At 42.2% G+C, this 20,506-nt stretch overlaps 1 protein-coding gene across 2 annotated transcripts in view; it reads left to right on the plus strand.

The window, feature by feature from the left end:
• LOC124711911 (general transcription factor IIE subunit 1) overlaps positions 1-20,506 on the plus strand; it is an 87,803-nt gene that overhangs the window by 24,402 nt on the left and 42,895 nt on the right. For both annotated transcript variants that reach the window (XM_047242166.1, XM_047242165.1), the window contains exon 3: positions 10,343-10,471. In XM_047242166.1, the coding sequence (XP_047098122.1) occupies positions 10,343-10,471 (129 nt within the window). The remainder of the gene's footprint in view (positions 1-10,342; positions 10,472-20,506) is intronic.

Here is a 20,506-nt window from a genome sequence, read left to right on the forward strand (position 1 = left end):
CCACCTAACCTTCATAACCTCTTGGTTCATCCCTATGAAATCCCCAAACCACCTTCCCTACCCTCTGGCTCCTACCCTTGTAACCGCCCCCGTTGTAAAACCTGTCCCATGTACCCTCCCACCACCACCTACTCCAGTCCTTTAACCGGAAGGTGTACACGACCAAAGGCAGAGCCACGTGTGAAAGCACCCACATGATTTACCAACTGACCTGCCTACACTGTGAAGCTTTCTATGTGAGAATGACCAGCAACAAACTGTCCATTCACATGAATGGACACAGGCAGACAGTGTTTGTTGGTAATGAGGATCACCCTATGGCTAAACATGCCTTGGTGCACAGCCAGCACATCTTGGCACAGTGTTACACCGTCTGGGTTATCTGGATACTTCCCACTAACACCAACCTGTCAGAACTCCGGAGATGGGAACTTGCCCTTCAGTATATCCTCTGTTCTCGTTACCCACCAGGCATCAACCTCCGCTAATTTCAAGTTGCTGACGCTCATACCTCACCTGTCATTCAACAACATCTTTGCCTCTGTACTTCCGCCTCGACTGACATCTCTGCCCAAACTCTTTGCCTTTACAAATGTCTGCTTGTGTCTGTGTATGTGCTGATGGATATATGTGTGTGTGTGTGTGTGTGTGTGTGTGTGTGTGTGTGTGTGTGTGTGCGCGCGCGAGTGTATACCTGTCCTTTTTTCCCCTAAGGTAAGTCTTTCCGTCCCGGTATTGGAATGACTCCTTGCTCTCTCCCTTAAAACCCATATCCTTTCGTCTTTCCCTCTCCTTCCCTCTTTCCTGACGAAGCAACCGTTGGTTACGAAAGCTTGAATTTTCTGTGTATGTTTGTGTGTCTATCGACATGCCAGCGCTTTCATTTGGTAAGTCACATCATCTTTGTTTTTAGATATATGTATGTATTTATGTACAAAATGAAAAATGGGATGAAGTTTACCAAGGACACATAGTAGATGAGAAATTTAATTATTTCGTAAAAAGCTTCATACAGTGTTATGAATCTGGCTTTCCTTTACAATGGGTCCAGGAAAGTTGCAGTAGAATGCAGAAGAAGGATGGCTAGCATTTGGGATTAGAGTATCTTGTTCTAGGAAGAGATAGCTTTATTTAATGCAGAGGACTAGCTCCAATCTAGGCTTAATATGTATTACAAGCACTATTGCAGAATTCTTTAACATGTCATTAGAAAGGCAAAAACTTTGTGATTTGTGCAAAAAATTAAAAATTCTGAAAATAAGTCAAGGACCATTTGGAGTACTATTCAGCATGAAATGAGTGAACTTTGTAAACTAAATGACATTCGACTCCTTGAGACTGACAATATGAAATTCCAAACATTGACTATTAAATACAGTCAATTCTTCCTAACAGTAATTTCAAGCACAATACTAAAAATGGTCCATCAAAAGCGGATCCATGAGACTTACTTTGGCATTCAATGCATGATACTCCATCACTGGACATCAGTTTTGCAACCTTGTCCATTAGAGGGATCACAAACATCATGAAGAAACTGTAACTCTTCTTGCTACAATAGTATTTTAACCAAAGTACATTACTGAAATCTTATGCTGACCTGGTAGTGCTGCCTCTGTGTTACCTTTGTAGCTAGTTGATGAGACAAAGTATGTTTCCTGCAAGACACCCTGCATAGTGCATAGCAACACTCATTTATAAAAGTGGAAATAACAGGGTTGCCACAGGTTCTGGACACCAGGGAATTTCAAAGACACGAGGGCAATCAGAGAAATAGCAGGTAAATTTGGAAAGGGGGGGGGGGGGACACTAGAAAAATCCCAGAAATGAAGTGCCATGCATCGTCACTCGCTGGGTGCAGCTGCGTATATGTGCCGCTTCCCTACTCTCTCATTATTATTGCTTCTCCCTTTTCCATCACTTCCCTCCGTTTGCACTCAGTGCTGCCACCACTTTGTTGTGCTAGCCAAGAAGCTGCCGACGTTAGGCATGAGGAGTGGTTTGTTTGAATCTGATTCTCAGAGACTGTACATGGAGCTGCCTTAGACAGTGGTCATGTGTGCATGAGTTGTGTCTGAGTGATTTTGTGAATGTGTGTGCGCTCTCGCTTTATGACAAAAGCTATGGCTGAAAATTTAGTTGTGAGAGAATAATTGTCTTTTCTACACGCCTGTCTGTGGCTCAGCAATTGTCTTTATGGTGAGTTGCTACCCATCCTCATTATTATTAATTCTCAGAGTATTTGAAGAAGTTATCTGTTCCATGGACTGATCACTGTCTGTGGCTCGCGAATAGCTGGCCACATGAGTGGATTTCCTCGACAGGCCAATACTGCAGGCCGTTTCTGCAGGTAACTGTAATGGATCAGGCCTGCTGATCTTAAGCCATTCGGTTCCCATTAATGTGCAGGTCCTACCCATCGGATCTAGTCTCACTGATCTGCCCGCAGGCCAGGTCTGTTTATGTATGGTGTAATGCAGCAAATTTTCATGGTTTATCCATGGAACCAGGACTGTGATACTCCTCAGCAGGCCAGAGTCTATGGGTGATGGATTTCAGGAATTGTGACTGTTTAACTACAAGTACATTGTACAGTGTGGTGTTTTATAGACATTTTATATGTTCTACTACATTTTGGCACTTCAATAATAGTTTGTGTGTTAGAAAGTCTGGATGATAAGAAGAAGAAAATTGTGTCAGTCACTGGTGGTTTGTACACTATGTACTCATATATTTCTCGAAAGAAAAATCACACAATACCTGTAAATAAAATAATAGATGTAACACAGTGGGTAATAACTAGCAATAACAAACATAGTAGAACCAACATTTTGTTAGTGGTTACCTATAGTGTTGGTTTACATAAATGTTCCCTGCCTCATACACTTCTTTCAACAGGCCAACTTTTTTTTGAGGTTATTTCTGAAATCAGGGAAGGTATTTTAAATCTCTCTTGTAACTCCAAGGAAATGCGTATTTTTGCCACCACTCACTTAAGTGAGCATGGGAAACCATCCCAAAACCACGCTCAGTTGTTCAGCCATTGCAGGGACTCAATCTGGATCTGGTTCACCTTTCTGTCTCACTTGCTAGTGCACGTTATGCTATACAAGCAGGTCCACTCAGAAAGCAGTACATAATCTCATGAGCCCCAAAGACTAAAAAAGAAAAATTACTTTCCCGAATAATCATGGTTGCACACAGCTGTGTTAATCAATTTATTACACACCAAGTTTTAGTTGTAAACAGATCATCTTCAGGTCTATTGTGACATCAGAATCAGATGTTTAAAATCCATACCACTATCAAACAGCATGTCTGTGTTTAACCATATATAGGGACCTGAAAAAAATCACATCTGCTATAATTGCAAAATAGATGCAGAAAACTGAAAATACCTCAATATTCAGAAACTGAGTAAAAGAATACCTTCTAAGCTGTTCCTGCAGTTCATCAGAATATTTCATTTCATATATGTAAATTTCACCTAACTCTAATATTTGAATTCAATAGATGTTGACTTTGGCAGTACATAGACATTGGTAGCATGAAGTTCTGTAATTCAGAAATGATGACCATCATTGTCTGTTTGAATGTTTTAGTGCCAGTCATAATTTGTTGTTAGTATACTTTGCAGAAGTAATCACATTTAATGTAAGCAGTCTCCTTCATAAGTCAAGTACAATGTCTAAGAGTTTTTTAATTCATTTGTCATGAGAAACAGCTACATGTATGTGCTTTAAGTGAATGATAATTGCATCTCATTCAGTGCCATAGTGATGGATAATTTAGACTCTTTTTTAATAACAAAAATTTACTGCTCACATTAGCATGTTCACACACATTATAGGAGCTCTCTTCTGTTCACACACAGTAGCCTGCATTGAGTCAGCTTGGGCAGAGAGTCTGCTATCAGTCCATTCACTCCTACCTTGTAATGTGCAGACCTAGCATTTCACAATTATTTTAATGTATTATTTTTTTCTCATTGCCACGTCTTAATGAGCACCATTGTCCAGAGGGCTGCTAATAAGCCAACTGTTTCTCTTTTCTTTTTTTTTTAAATTATTAACAGTTACAGTTCCATTTCACTTTGTTAATTTCTTTACCTTTTATTATTCATCCAGTATAAATGTGCAAAAAATATAAATATCTTTTTCCAATATGTTCAACATCTTGATACATTCTGGTTTCAATGCCTTTCTTAATATGCACTTCTTGTTGTATGAGGGTCACTCCAAAAGAAATACACACTAGTTTTGTAAAAATACAGTTTTCATTCTGCATGTGTGAAAGTTTTACAGTGTGTAGATACATCCTTCCTGCTTGTTTTCAAACTTGGTTCAACCAGTTCCCGTGAGTGGCACCATCACAGAATGTCTTCAAGATGGCTGCTACACTCGACATTCGTCAGAAGCAATGTGCTGTCATAGAATTCCTGTGCTGTGAAAACGGGACATTGGGAAACATCCACAAGAGGTTGAAAAAGGTGTATGGAGATGCTGCTGTCGATCGCAATGCAGTTAGTCGATGGGCAAGCAGGTTACGTGATGAAAGCGGGCACGGCAATATTGAGGATTGTCCTCTACTGCACACACTCCAGACAATGTGCAGAGAGTTAACGAATTGGTGACTGCTGACAGACGCATCACAGAGAACAAATTGTCACGCTACGTTGGGATAGGGGAAGGAAGTGTTTGCAGAATACTGAAAGTGTTGGCGTTAAAAAAGGTTTGTGCCAGATGGGTTCCCAGGACGTTGACAGTGGCTCACAAAGAAACAAGAAAAACAGTATGCAGCAAACTTTTGGAACAGTACGAGAATGATGGAGATGAATGTCTTGGAAGAAGTGTGACAGGTGATGAAACATGGCTTCATCAGTTTTCACCAGAGACGAAGAGGCAATCAATGGAGTGGCATCATACAAATTCACCCAAGAAAAAAAAATTCAAAACCATACATTCTGCTGGAAAAGTTATGGCTACAGTGTTTTTCGATTCCAAAGGATTCTTGCTTGTGGACATCATGCCAAGTGGAACCACTATAAATTCTGATGCATATGTGACGACACTGAAGAAACTTCAAGCTCAGCTGAGTCGTGTTCAACCACATCAGCAAAAGCAGGATGTTTTGCTGTTGCACGGCAATGCACGGCCACATGTCAGTCAAAAAAACCATGGAAGTGATCACAAAACTCGGATGAACAACAGTGAAACACTTGCCTTACAGTCCTGACCTGGCTCCATGTGACTATCATCTCTCTGGGAAACTGAAAGACTCTCTTCGTGGAACAAGGTTTGAAGATGATGACTCCCTTGTGCACGCTGCCAAACAGTGGCTCCAACAGGTTGGTCCAGAATTTTTACTGTGTGGGTATGCAGGTGCTGGTTCCAAGATGGCATAAGGCAGTTGAGAGGGAAGGAAATTATGTGCAGAAATGAAAATATTGTTCCTAAAGGATGTTGCTACACACTGTAAAACTTTCAAACATGTAGAATAAAAGATGGACTTTTAAAAAAATAGTGTGCATTTCTTTTGGAGTGACCCTCATAAATATTATTTCTTGTTACACATGCCTGTTCATTTGATGTGTCCTTTCGTTTATGATATATTTTTGTAACCCTGTTTCTTGAATTATCTGTCCTAGATTCTTGAATTTTTTGACCTTCGTTATATTAATTTTGTCTGTCTATAAAAATTTTTGAATGTTTTATATTGGCAACAAGTTTGGTTTTGTCTGCAGAGATTCTTAACCTTCTCTACTGATCACCTTTTCCGAAAGACTGACTTGTATTTCTGCATATGATAGATTTTCAAACAGTACAGAAGATTCATCTGCAGATGCCAGGCAGTTTATTTTGATACACTTTTTCTCTCTTCCCAGTTTTATTGGTGATACTTAATATTATTTTAATTGTTTATTCCAAATTCTTACTGTTTTTCCAAATAAGTAATTGAAAAATACTGGAGACAAGACATCACCTTGTGTCATATCTGTATTTGCACTGCCTGACAAAGAAAAGAAAAGAAAAGAAAAGAAATAAAAAAGAAAAGAAAAGAAAAGAAAGTGATGCACCCAGAAGACATGGTCGGATGTTAATGCAACTTCGTACACATGCACACCATCAATGAGTATGCAAAGATTAGAGATGCAGTTTTCTGTCACAGGTAGAATGCTTATTAAGTGGTGTTTCTAGATCTGTTAAGGTGCTTAAGGGGTGTGAAGCACATCAGGTGTTGAGTGATCATTGTGCAGGACACAGATATGCCACATACTTGTGTGAGACAACATTAGCAGCACCTGACAAAGTTTGAAAGGTCCCTATCATGGGTTTCCATTTGGCCGGATTCTGTCACACTGTAGCTAATGGCAAGAGCTTACTTCTCTAGCTGAGAATATTAGCACTAAGCATTGGTCAAGAGTTTGGATGCTAAAGAATCAGTCTGTCCATAGGTCCAATCTGTATGAGAACACTGCACCAGTCCCCTATGACCACTAGAACAACTGGCTTAGTGAGATGAAGATGCATTAAACATTTCTATCACTCAACAATGCTTTCCTCAATCACTGAAAAACAGTTTGACATTCCTGAGATCATGCAAAAGCAACATTTTTTCTGCGTAACCTGCGCGATGGGGTCACAATTTGCATTGGATTCAGAATGAAATGAATATAGTGAGTGTGTTTTCGTAGTACAGTTTGAAATTCACTTACATTGTGAGGTGCTAGGAGGTCCCAAGTTGCAGTTATATGAGACTGCAAATGGTGGAAGCCATGAGTGTTAGTTACATGGTTCAAGCACTGAGCTTTAATTTGAAATTAAGAACACTTATGTTTGTTGCACTTGAGACCAGAATTAGAGAAAAATGTGCTTCTCAGATTATGGAGATATTCCTTGGGAATATGACCTAGAACTGTAATATCATCTAAACATATTGTATATGAAGGCACTGTAGTGGTTAGCTGCTGAAAATTTGCAGGTGCTGAAGCACTATCAAAAGGCAAATGTAAAAATTTGAATAACCCCATGTGGGTGCTGATCACAAAAAAATTCTGAGACTCGTTGTCCAATGGAATCTGCAAATAGGCATGCTTTAAGTCTGTTTTAGAGAAGAAGTCGTATGCTCCTAGCTGCTTATCTATCAGTTCATTAGGCCATGGTAATGGAAATGAGTCAATCACTATTTGAGGATTCATTGTTGATTTGAATCAATGCACAATTTTAAGACACAAAATGGTTTCCTGCTGCCTACAAGAAGAGATGCCCGCAGATTAGCTGGTACTGGAATGATTATGCCTTTGTCCTACTAGGATAGCAATTGTTGTGACAGTTGATTTCTGATTGCCTGAGGCATCAGCAGTGCCTGATAAAAATTGAGGTTGCGCATCTTCCTTCATTGTAAAATGAGTCTCCAAATTGCTTTCTCTGCCTAGGCTGTGCTGAAAAAGTTCACTGAAGTCTGCAAAAAGTTTTGAAACACTGTCCTGCAGCACAGAAAATATGTTGTCCTCAATGTGCAACCCAAAGAGATCAAATGAATCATTACCAAACAAGTTTTGATTATCCTTTGAACACAATACTGTGAATGAAACTGTCTTTGTAACCTTGCTTAAAGTGGCAGGCAGGCTACAAACACCAAGAACTGGGATATCTAGCCATTATAAAGAGAGAGAGAGTGGTCTCTACTATCAAACCTACTTTGCAGCACAGAAATGTGACGAGAGTCAAAGTCTACCGCAGTGCTATCATAAGAATCCTGCACCTTGATTAATTCTAACACTTGCTTCAAACATGAGTCCAGATACTTTAGTATTTGTTCCCTGATTGTAGAGTCTGACACATTCAGAATGGTAGTGTAATACACTTCTTATTCACACTTAAACTTGCAATGCCTGGTCACTCCTTGTAAACCAGATGTTTGTAAATTTGATGAGGTTTACTACAAAATAAAAAAAAAGAAGACTTTTAATGAGCAGCAACCATGTTCACTTGTCCACCAAAGAACTTGTCTCACACAGCAATCAAGAGCTCATAGTCTGTACTTTTGGTGTGGGTAGTGGGACAAAGTCCACACACCAGTCTATAAACTGTGATGCCTACTGTAGCACACAGCAATCAAGAGCTCATAGTCTGTACTTTTGGTGCGGGCAGTGGGACAAAGTTTACACGCCAGTCTATAAACTGTGATGCCTACTGTAGCGATAAAATGCAGTTTTCTGTCCATACTTTGAATGTGATCTGCAGTGAAGTGGACATCAGCACAGTTTTCAAACCAGCCTTCCTGTTATGTGTCGAATGCGTGGAACTGTGGTGCACAGACAGGTGGAACATGTTGTGGTACTGCTTGGGGTGTTGCAAGTGATACAAATAAATTAGTTTGAAATATCATGTCTGTTATGAGTTGTTGGATTTGCTGGGCCTGCAGTTGAATAGCATGACACTTCCTGTGATACACTGGCCGTGATACAATGCAAAAGACACTAATAGAAGACAGTGTAAACACTAGAGCTGTAAAGAATGTTCGATTAGAAGTTACAAACAAGAATATGCAAACAGCAGCCTCTGTAACAGAAAAACAATGAAAATAGTAAGCTGCACATTGTAACGGTCTGAAACACACAAACAAGTTCAGTATGAAAACAATGCCACAAGCAAGCACGGTGTTTGTCCAAGAGTCTGCAAGAAACACACACTAGCGTAGTATTTCTGTCCTGGCAAGACAGGAGTCCTCCAAAAATGTGCAAGCAAAGGACTGACCCCTGTGCCAATGTTGTTGTATCCTTTAATGATGCACGAGTTCTAGAGGCAAAAAGCCGAAATGAGAGGCACTACAACATTTATGTAAAAATTTTTTTCTTTACTCAGTGAGTCACTGAATACAAACGCAGTCAGAAACCAAATGCATTTCAGAAAGTCTTGTTCCATAACTTAGCCCATTATATTGTAGTCATTGGCTGGCATTGTTCACAATCCAGAAGGATTGTGGTAGCCTCTTACACTTACACGGCAGCACTGCCTTTGCTGAACAAGAGGAGTATCCATAGAGCAGCCGTTGGTTGACGGCTGTGGTTGATGTGTGGCTGCCTCTGGTGCCAGTACTTGTAACATCTGGTGCCAAGCTCAGAACTGCGTAGACATGCTTGGCATGGTGCCTATAACAAACAACACCATAATCAATCTAAATGTTCTGTCAGGGATGTGTACTCCAATTCTTGTGAATAAAAATCAATATCTAAAGCACTGTGCAATCTTGCTCAGGGGGAGGGAAAGAATTACAAATACCCTTTTTGGTCTTAGCAAGGTAGCCATTACTCTAGATAAATGTCATCTTTTACCCGTCTCTGTGATCTCAAGCATTTTCTTCCAAGAATAATTATTTCTCTTTGATCGAGACATGGGCTGACAAGATTGCCTTTGTACAGTAACTTTTTGTTGTGGAGGGAACAGTTATCCACTGGAGAAATTTTTTTCCTGTTTCAGTGATGAAAGAAACAAACATCCATAATTTTATGATTGATTTATTGTAGCTAGATGAGGAAAGTACTCTATTACACATATCGAAAAGTTTGTGACAGGAATGACATTTTTCCAATTTAATTACATTTAAGCACAGTGCATTGCTGAAGGGAAGTTGACAATACAATCCCTCTTTGATCTGTAAAGTAAGGACAGAGTTATCCCACTGGAAAGCTTAAGGAAAAGGGAAAAATTTCTTAGGGTGGAATATTTTTATGAATCTTGTAAAATAAACTGTTGTGTCCTTATGAGAAGTATCGATATATGTGCTCACAAACTTACTGGCTATAACTCTTAGGAGGGAGAATGTTACGAAGCCTAACATGTTAGGCAAGGTATTGTCTTTCTCACTCATGTATACTGACCTTTTTGTGAACATACTCTCAGATGACATTGTCTCTTCACCCCCAACAGCTAGTTTCTTTTACAGGAAAGTGCAAGTTTAAAAATATGATAATAACTTACTAGTAAAGAGATTTTTTTTGTTTTGATTTTTGTTATTTTCATGTAAGGGAAACATCTACAATTGCAATTGCTTTGGTTGTCTGTCAGTGTACAGCGGCTCTTTGTGCCAGAGCTGGTCTCAAACACTGCAACAAAAATGTACGTTGAGTGTACATTGATTTCTTCAAACATATCGCATAAAGGAGATGATCAGTTATGTTCTTGCTAACTATGGATAAGAGTGATATACAAACATAATAATAATAAATGATGACATATTGCATGTTTGTAACTTTATATTTGTCTGTAGAGTACATTGAGTTATATTAAGAATGGAAAACACTGTATCATACTTCAGTTAATTTATATCCTGTTTCCAGACATTTGTAAATGTTGTAAAGTACAAACTAGACCTCATGAGGAAGAAAATGGAGACGGAGGAACGTGACGCAACAAGTCGTGCGAGTTTCAAGTGCCCGTCCTGTTGCAAAACATTCACTGATCTTGAGGTAAGGAAGGAAGGCGAACATTTTCTTAGTTCTTCAGCAACTGTTGATTCCTTTTCTGTTCTGCCTGTGTGGTTGTAAAGAAACCAATCATTTTTGTGACAGACTGTTGTATAATCTTGGTCCCTCTGCCTCGTTTCAAATTTCTTTTGTTTTTTGAGATTCTTATAAGTAATTACTTTAACTATCTGATGTGTCTGCTTTTATATTTTGTGGCAAATGTACGCAATTTGTTTGGGACACAGATGACCATGCTGGTTGGCACACTCATTCACAAATAATAATAATCATCTACAGTTTTTCTTCTCCCCTTAATGTTCTTGCTTCCATTTCCAATAACATGTTGCATAATGATCGCATAACAAATTTGGTATGCGTTTGGTATTTGGAGTATATGATGAAAACCTTTATGTTTACTGCACAAGGCATGGTGACTGGCAGAAGGTGCTTCATGTACTGTTGTCACTTATTTATTTTCCTGTTTAACTCGTGGATGGGGCATGAGAAAAATGATTATTGGCAGCTTTAGTATTCCTGCCAGCAGACATTGCAGTGGAAGCAGATGAGCTGACATGGTAGTGCTGCAGAGTAGTGCAGAAACCAGCCACGGATTGTGCAGTGATGCATGGTAAGGACAGATCTGCTGACAGAAATTTTACCGAGGGGTAGCATTAAGTTAAGTGGGGCAGTGCTTAAGCTGAGTTCAAACTCCGCGGATGTGGCATTGGTGCTTCGTGCTGACTGTTGTTGCTGAGTGCTCAGTCATAAGTCATCTGTGCTAGCCACATGCTGAGTCTCTTCCCTAGCATCTCTCTATGTGGGTTCTGACTCTCTGCTTCCGGTAGATTGTCTTGCATGGTGCATTTCATTTCCTCTCACTGAATTCTGATCCTCAGTTGTTATCAAGCTGCCATTGGCCTGTGAAGTGCACTTACCAAAAGTGTTGTGTAGTGGCATTTTCACACCCATGCAGATACTAAAGTGATGATGAAGGACAGTCTTACATTTGTGCTGCCCCTATTTTTTGTTTCCATTTACCTGGTGTTATTTGGGCTACCATGGACCTGGCATTTCTATAGTACTGAGAGGAATAGTTGTACTTACAGAAGGAACAACAGCAGCAGCAGCATGAGCAGACGCAAGCACTGTTGAACCAGAATGCAGATTTTTTTTCCCCACTGGTGGCGGGACAGGTACCTGTTGTGCAGTTTTCTTCCCCACCCCTGATGACATATGCTGGTTTCGATGAGCCTACAGAAAGGTGAGAGAATTACATGTGCCAGTTCTTGCTGCCCTGCCAGGTAAAATGTATCATCAATCCTGTTGATAAGGGTGCTTTATTGTTGTCCAACAGCACGGGTTTACATAAAGTTGTTCAAAATTTCAAGCCATCCACTGGGTGCAAGCAACTCCCTTTTGATGAGCTTTGTCACTCACTGACACAGTATTTTGGGTACCAAACCCATGTGTTGGTGGCACAGTTGAAGTTTAACCAGCATCACAAGTTTCCTGAGCAGTTATATGCAGACTGGAATTGCCGATTTGCAGGGCCTCTTGTGCAAGAGTCGTTTTGAGTGTCTCAAATGTGCTACCTCTTATGCATACTTGTTAATTCAGGATGTGATTCTCCAGTTAGTGCTTGATCCTGAGGTTCAGACTGTGGTCTTGATTTTGTGTGACCCATCATTAACCGACATTGCCCAGATTGTAGAATCACATGAGCTATCAGTAGAGGCTAGGGACATCCTTTCTGATAATTGTCAAATGTATTAATTAGGTGTGCATGGTAGAAAGCCCTTGATGTCGCATGCGCACCTCATGTGGTCTCACCTCTTGTTGAGTTGCAATACTGTTGACGATTTCAGTGCAGTGGCATAGTGGTGATGCTCACATTTGCCCAGGTTGCACTCGGTGAGTTTGTGTCAGTTGCAGCATCATTAATTTCCGCCTGTGGTGGTTTTCAGGTCCTTGGAGTCATTCTCCTTCTGCTTGTTGGCTGAGCCAGTGGCCCTTCCTCGATTGTAAATTGTTGCATGTTCACAGAGATTGCTTGTACACATGGAGGCCGTGTGTGGGGTATGCCTTCGGACAGGCCATATGGCAACTGTTTGTGGGTCGGTGGACTGCGAGTCAGTCGTTGAATGCCTCTTAGTTTTCACTGGATTCTGGACTATCTCTGCATATCTTACTTATGTTGGTAATGGATCGGCAACTGGTCATGTTTCAAGTTGATTCGAGAACGACAGTCAGCCACATTAATTTGGATACACACAGGCTCTTGGGGTACCCAGAGTTGCAAGGGCTCTTCCACAGTTCCATGTGTTTTAACAACGTGGAATGACAACTTACATTGTTAGTGGTCACTTCACTGTTGGTACAATATATGTTTGATCTAGACACCTTTTCTGTTTGTGTTTTCCAGACCATTGACAAAGTGCATTTGTTTCCTCAATCCATTCCTTTTCATGATCTGGACTACTTACTCTTATCACACAGCCTGCTGTTTGAGTATTCTTTGGCCAGGCAGAAAACTTAGAGGGACATGTTTCTCTTAAGACATTGCCAGTACCTAAATTTTGTCACCCCTGTGGATCACCGCTTTGGTGGTGATTCAGAATCCCAGTGGTGCTAAATACCTTTGCAGTGATTTTAAACTGATGTTCAGTGCAGTGTGCCATGGATTCGTATCCAGTTTTACAGCAGGCGGAGTTGTTGGTGAAGTGTGGGAGGGGGCAGTGTTTTCACACATTTGGTCACGGATTCATATCCTGTTCCACAGCAGGTGGAGTTGTTGGTAGTCATTGGAGGGGGGGGGGGGGGGGGGGGAGGCAGTGTTTTTCACACATCGACTTGTCAGTGTGTACCTGCACTTGCTGTTGAACACCATTTTTTTGGACTTTCTTAGCCCTCAACACCCCCTTTGGGCTTAACCAGCTTAACTGTTTGCTTTTTGAAATCTTGTCTGCTCCTGGAATTTATCAATGGTATTTGGAGCAGTTGATTCAGGACATCGGCTGTTGTGTCAATTACCTTGTTGACATATCTGGTTAATGGACCTTACTCGAGAGGACCATTTATGAAACCTTCAGATGGTTTTCCAATGCCTTCTGGAGAAGGAAAAGTGCAGTTTTTGTCACCAAAGGTGCATTTTTTGGGTCATGTGCTTGGTAGAGATGGTTTGTCCCTACAGATGATGATGTGAAAGCCATTGTGAACTTTCCAGCACCAAAGAACTTGAAGGCCTTGGTAATGGGACATTCTCCTCTAGCATAACTTTTCCTCAACAGTAGTTGCCAATGCCAGTATTATGTTTTGAATTTTGGAAAGGTCAGTATTATCTCAGCTGTTTTTTCATATCTCAGCTGTTTTTCTGAAAACTTTCATACAATTTTATACATAATATGTTGTGTTTCAAGCTAAAATTTATGAAAAGGAATTACTTTATTTTTGATGTTACAATTGATACGTACTAGTTCTGAATGTACAGTTAAATTTTTTTTAGAAACATTTTAAACTATGAATTATCTGGCACACTTAAAAATTCTATTATTAATTAAGCAATCTAGTACTGTTTACTATGTTTATTTCTGGATTCATTTATGAAATAATAATTGAAATTAATAGAAATTCATTTGTCAAGAAAAATTGTAAATCCTTTGGAATATCGTTATTACTGCAGAGTGAGAGTAGTAAGCATCCTTTGATGTGATCGGACGTATTTTTATATTTTGGGCAAACAATGTAATTTTGGCTTCTTAATGAGAAAATTCAAAAGATTGTATGACACACTAAAATATTACAAAATATATTAATGTAACAACAAAAAATTCTTCAACAACAATCTTCAAATTTATTTAGATCAGTTCAACCATGTGGACCTAAAATGTGAGAATTTAAGCTTCAAGAATCAGACCCCCAAACAAGAAGAACTGGAACCAACTATACACAAAAAGCTAAGTAAACTAGAAAGTGTATTGTAATCTTCGCTACTCTCAAATTTTTCAGAAAAGACTTTGCTTATTGTGGACAATAGCTGTAATTATTAAGGAGGGGGAGATTACACGCTCTAGTCCTTTTTGCACAAGATTTTGTATTATGGTCAGGTCATTCCCTGGGCCACACATATCTGCCAGCCTCTTAACCAGCTTTACCAGAAAGGTTTTAAGTTTGTCTGATCTGCAAATGTCAATGGGCTTTTCGGTCCTCAAGCAGTGTTTGTGCTCAGCTCCCTGTTTGACTTCTTTTATGCTGAGTAAACTTTTAAACCTGGCCAGTGGCATATTCCAATGTGGCATTGGTGGTGTCCTGTCCATTGGAATGTATACAGCACCGAACAACCCATAGCTTACTCATCGAAGGCACTTTCTGCTGCACAACATTAATTATTCACAGGTGGGGAAGGAGATGCTAGCTACTATTTTCAGAGTTAAGAAGCTTCATGTTTCCGTGTATCGGGTAAAGTTTCTGCTCAGTTCCTCCTTGTCACAGACCACAAACTGTTTCTTTATTATTGCTGTCGTTCCAAGCTGCCAGGTAGGACTGTCCACATATTGCAGAGGTGGCCCCTCTTTCTCGGTAACTATTGCTATGACGTTCATTATCGCTCCTCCACTCAGCTTGCCAACGCTGAGACGCTGTCACAGCTGCTGATGGGGTTTGATTTGGAGATGGTTGGCAGGTGGTTCCTGTGTTCACGTTGGATGATCCCTTGCAGCAAACCCAGTCAAATTTTCTGTTGACAGCAGGAGAAGTTGTGACCATCACAGTCGCTGACCCGCTTTTCCAGAAAATTGTTTCGGCTATCCAGTTTGGTAGGCCAAAGCACACCTCTCCAGGTGCAGACCCGGTGTGGCGTATGTTTTCCCTCTTACATGCTAGGCTCATTGGTGTTGACAGGGTCCTCATGCTTTCCATAGAGGAGCAATGCTGTCATGTGGTCATCCACGCCGGTGTTGCTTCCTTGCGCACTAAAGGTGTTGCATGTGTTGCACTGGAGTATGACTCATATGAAGGCATTGACATGGTCTTGCTGGCTGATGGTTGAGTGTGACATAGAATATCTGGTGTGGACTTGAGGGGCCTTTGCACAGAACCAGGTTGCACCAGTTCTCTCTGTGGCTGGCCCCTCAGCTCACTTGGGGTATGTTGCACACCCATTTTACTGGTCCATTTTGGTCGGCATGTGGTTGTTGATGGTTGATGCTTTGTCCAAATTTCTTTACATAGTCAACCTATCCTCCACATTGTTCACATGTCAGTTAATTTTTCCAGTGAGGGATCTCCTACGACCCTCATATCTGATAATGGTTGTCAATTCATGTCACAGGAGTTTGAAGACCTTTTCATATGCAGTAGTTTCCAGCATCTAACTATTACCACCCTGGCTTCTGGCTCAGACGTGCAGTGCTTTGTGCATATATTCAAGAAGTTTGTGTGTGCAATCATGAATTGTCAAGTTTTACAGCTACATACTAGGTGATGCTGGTCAGTGGGTGCAATCTGGTGGAATGTTTGAATGAGTACCAGCCAAGGAGTCTGGTGGAATTGTTGCACACTGAGTCACATGTCACTGACCACCATGACCTGCAGCATTTTCCTTCCAAGGCTGTTATTTGGCCCTGGTCCTTCAGTCGCCAGCAAGGGCAGCTGCCATGTGTCATGGTGGACCAGCCACAAGGGTCAGCAGTTGTTTGTAGTGCATTTCAGTAGGGAGCAGCTGGTACATCATCCAGGTCAGTTGCACTCATACCCTGTTGGTACATCATCACTTCTATTTTCTGGGGTCAGCTGAGCAGCAGGGTTTGTCACGATGCTGTTCCAGGGTCAGGTTCCCATTTGCAGGGGTGTACCTCTCCGTTGTTACCCCCTTCATGCCATCTGGCATCCTCCCCTTGCCTGCGGCCTTAGGCCCAAGTGAGTCTCGCATCTGTGCCTGCCAGTGTGGAGCCCATGCAATTCGACCCACCTTCCTTTTGTTTGCACCTTCTACTCCCTCCGCTCCCTCCCCCCAAACCGCCAGTGGAGGTGGCCTCGCGCCTGCTGCCACCAGTGGACCTGAAGTCATGGCAGCCTCTGTGTCCTTTCGCTCTTCTAATAGTGCCACCAGCATCAGCTTTGCCTCTTCAGTGGTCAGTCTGCTGCCAGGTTCTTCAGCGTCATCTCCAGTTCTACGCTGGATGTTGTGGCACAAACCTGGCCATTTTCATTCCTATGTGGCTGTTTGAGGGGCACAAATTCAGTATCCCTGCCAGTGGATATCGCAGTGGAGGCATATGAACTGGCATGGGTAATGCAGCAGAATAGGGTAGAAACCTGGCCTGGAGGGTGCATGCAATGTTTAGTTTAGGACAGACATGCTGACAGAAGTGGTTAAACAATGGAAAATCCAGGATGGAATGTAACAGTACCAGAGGAGGAAAGTTGCTACTCACCATATAGAGGAGATGCTGAGTCGCGATAGGCACAACTAAAAGATTCACACAATTAAATCTTTTGGCCAAATAGGCCTTTGTCAGCAGTAGACACACACACACACACACACACACACACACACACACACACACACACACATATCTGCAATCTCAGTGTAGTTTCAGCTCTCTGAGACGCCGCGGCCTGCGGCGTAATCCATCTTACCTGTGCCGTGTGCCTGTCTCTCGAAGCCGCCACCGGGACTGAATTGGCCCGCACTGCTCTACCCGCCCTGTGCTGAATATTTCTCAGCTGAATATGACTCGAGCAGAGCCAGTGTGAATTTTTGGTGACTTTGAGCTGTAATATCTCACACAATAGTTTTTGTAAAAAAATAAAATTTGGCCATATTGTACAACTTTATGCGTTCTCTTAAGAATAATAATGAAAAGAATTTTACGAGGCATATTGAGCCCGAAAATTGTAGGTAAATTGGCCAATAAAATAGGTGGCCAAAAAAATTCCGAAGTTTGGCTTCTTGTATCTCCTGAACTAATGCTCTGATGAATGTGAAACTTGGCATGTAGTAACCTAACAACACAAGGGTCTTAAATATTAAGTTTCATTTCCATAGCATTTTTCAGTATTGAATGGATGAAGCACAAAATTGAAGATTTTGTAAAAACATCAAAAATGCGGTACTTTCGTTCCAATTTTGCTAAAAAACTATGCTCCATAAAGCATACCAAGCTGTACATCTGAAATGAAAGTTGGATATGAAAGGCAGGCCCGAAAACAATGTAAACTTCGGGTTAGCATGTCTTGTAGTGTGAACGCATGATGAAAATGAAATTTAGAGTGCAATAGATTGACTGCACAATGATAAGGAAAAAGTTTTTATTCCCCTACTATTTTCCAATAATCTACAAATTAATTGAAAAGATGTTGATTTTTAAGAAAAGATGAAAGCAAGGTGTATTCAATACTTCTTTTTGAAATACTGTTTTCTATTAATGCTTCAAAGCCAGTCTCATTCGAACAACAGATTTTAAGCCCCCTACCCTCCCCAGAACAATGAGTTTAATGTTCAATATTGGCTAACAACAGAGACAAAGTAGCAAGAAAAATCACACTGAGAAAAGAGTTCTAACTTTGGCATGTTGTTTCTCGTTGATCAAAGGCGTTTAAATCAGTTATGGAAAACATGTTTTGTACAAGTAGACCTAGTGTGATCTATGTTTGTACTACTAAGGATAAAAGAATATAACAGTCCATGTTATGTGTTAATAATTTAAATGTATCATACACAGATTGATGTATGGATTTTGTTTCACTGGAGCAATGTACTCGGTGTAATTACATTTGCCACAGTACAGATATTGCGCCATCTCAATCACCAATCCATTCATTTGCCAGTAAATTGCTACATATGAAGGAGTTAGGCTTCGTTTGAATAATTTTACTCCTGTTGCATCTATTTCCCATCCTTTTTTTCGATCTAGGCTTTGGACCGACAGTGGCGAAGTTAAAAATAGATTTATATATTTTTTTTACATTTTTGCCTTTTTTTAGTAATTCATTCAGAAGCGTCCATAAAGTTTCTGAGATTTAGTTCCCAATGATTAGAAATGCTGCATTGTATGATAAGTCTCAAAGCAGGGTGCAACACATAATGGAATGTTGCAAGCTTTGCATTGGTATCTAGTTTCCTGGTGCACTTTCTGTTTTGTGCAAACCACGCATCTGCGCATTAGCCTACTTTTCTACGAATGTTCACTCACAATAACAGAAAATGTCTCCCTGTGAATCGCAGAGGATTCTCGTTTTTGTGGCGGCATTCGTAGCGACAAACAATTCGCTGTAGAAACGGCTTACGAAGTCACCGCCACACTTTTAATAGCGGGCTGACCGGTCCGCTGGAACAGTGAACAGAAAGTTGAAAACCCAAACACTCTGATTAAATAAAAGTCGGTACTTATCTTTATTAACGAAGATACAGAAACACAATAGTGAACTCCGTGTCTACAGAAATCTGTGTAGTCCGAGTCGGAGCGGCTAGGTCAGCGCCGGCTGATGACAAACAACAACTCTGCTGCGATGAACACACAACTGACTAGCAAGTACACAATTCGGTGGCGAGTATACAACTGAGCGGCGAATACAGAACTGTCCTAGCGCTCGCGACTCCAGCGCTTAAGAAGCCAGAAGCCAGCGGTGGCGCGCACAGACTTGCGGCGATTTCCTGTCTCGCTGGCGCTGCTTATGCGGACGGCGTCCGGACTTTGATGCTGCCAACCTTTTGGCAGCGGGCTCGGGTGGCATTACTGGCTAGGATATAACACTCCTCCCCCCCAAATCGCCGCACCGTCGTTGAATAATGACGTGGCGAGCGTCGACGGCGGGGGAGGGGTCTGGCCGCAGGCGTAGCAGAAGAGACCGGGGCGGAGACTGTTGTCGGTGGCAGTCCCCGGTCCGCACCCCAGCATTGGCTGTGCGGGGCCTCGGGAAACACCGACTGAAAACCGAGGTCAGGGTGCACGCCTGTGACCACGGGCGCAGCTTCTGGTACTGGACGCGACGGGGCGTCGGGACCCACGAAGAGAGGCAGCGTCTCCTGATGCTGCGTCGACGGCTGCTGAGTGGGCGCCGGACAAGGCGCTGCGGTGTCAGCCTCCTTGGGGGTGCCCAAGGAAAGCGGCTGCAGGACTGGCTGCACAGCCACCGCTTGGGAAGGCTGAGGGGTCGACGTCCATCAGCTCCGAAGGCAGTGGTGACTGAAGAGGGACCGCAAGCGCCGGAGCGACCACCTGGGGCGCTCCCGGATGAAGCTGCGCGGGAGGCATCAACGGGACGGGCTGTCGGCGTGGTAGCGGCGACGGCTGCTGCTGCTGCCCTGGGGGCGGCAGCGAAGTCGGAAGGCGCGGCTGGAACCCGCCGCGGACCAAATCTGTGGACAAAGAACGAGCGGCAGAATCCGGGCGGCCAGTGCGGCGCAACTGGTTCTGATGCCTCCTGTGCACCCCAGTAGCACCTTGAACAGTATAAAAACCGCGACCCTGGACACTTATCACGGTACCACGTTCCCAACGACGGCGACCATGATAAACTCTGAAAAAAACGGCGTTGTTGCGCTGAAAACGCGTGCGATGCTCAGAAGCGGCGGGTCGATCCGGGGGGTGCAACAACCGTAGTAGGGGGCGATGATGACAGCCGTGGAGAAGCTCCGCAGGCGAAGGGCCATCGCGTGGCCCGGTCCGGTACGACGACAGGAACATGATGAGGGCCTGCTGACGAGAGTGCGTAGCACGAAGGCGGTCCATATGATCCTTGAATGTGCGTACAAAACGTTCCGCTGCACCATTCGATTGAGGGTGGAACGGCGGAGTAAGAACATGGCGAATGCCATTGGCAGAACAAAAACTTTCAAATTCAGCAGAGGTAAATTGTGGACCATTGTCAGACACTAAAACTTCTGGAAGACCCTCAATACAAAAAATTGAAGTCAACGCCTGTATAGTTTGTGCAGACGTTGTAGACTGCATGGGCACAACAAACGGAAAATTACTAAATGCATCTATCGCGATGAGCCAACGAGAATTCCAATATGGACCAGCGAAATCAATATGT

The sequence above is a fragment of the Schistocerca piceifrons genome, chromosome 8 (assembly GCF_021461385.2).
Source record: "Schistocerca piceifrons isolate TAMUIC-IGC-003096 chromosome 8, iqSchPice1.1, whole genome shotgun sequence".
NCBI classification, from domain to species: domain Eukaryota; kingdom Metazoa; phylum Arthropoda; class Insecta; order Orthoptera; family Acrididae; genus Schistocerca; species Schistocerca piceifrons.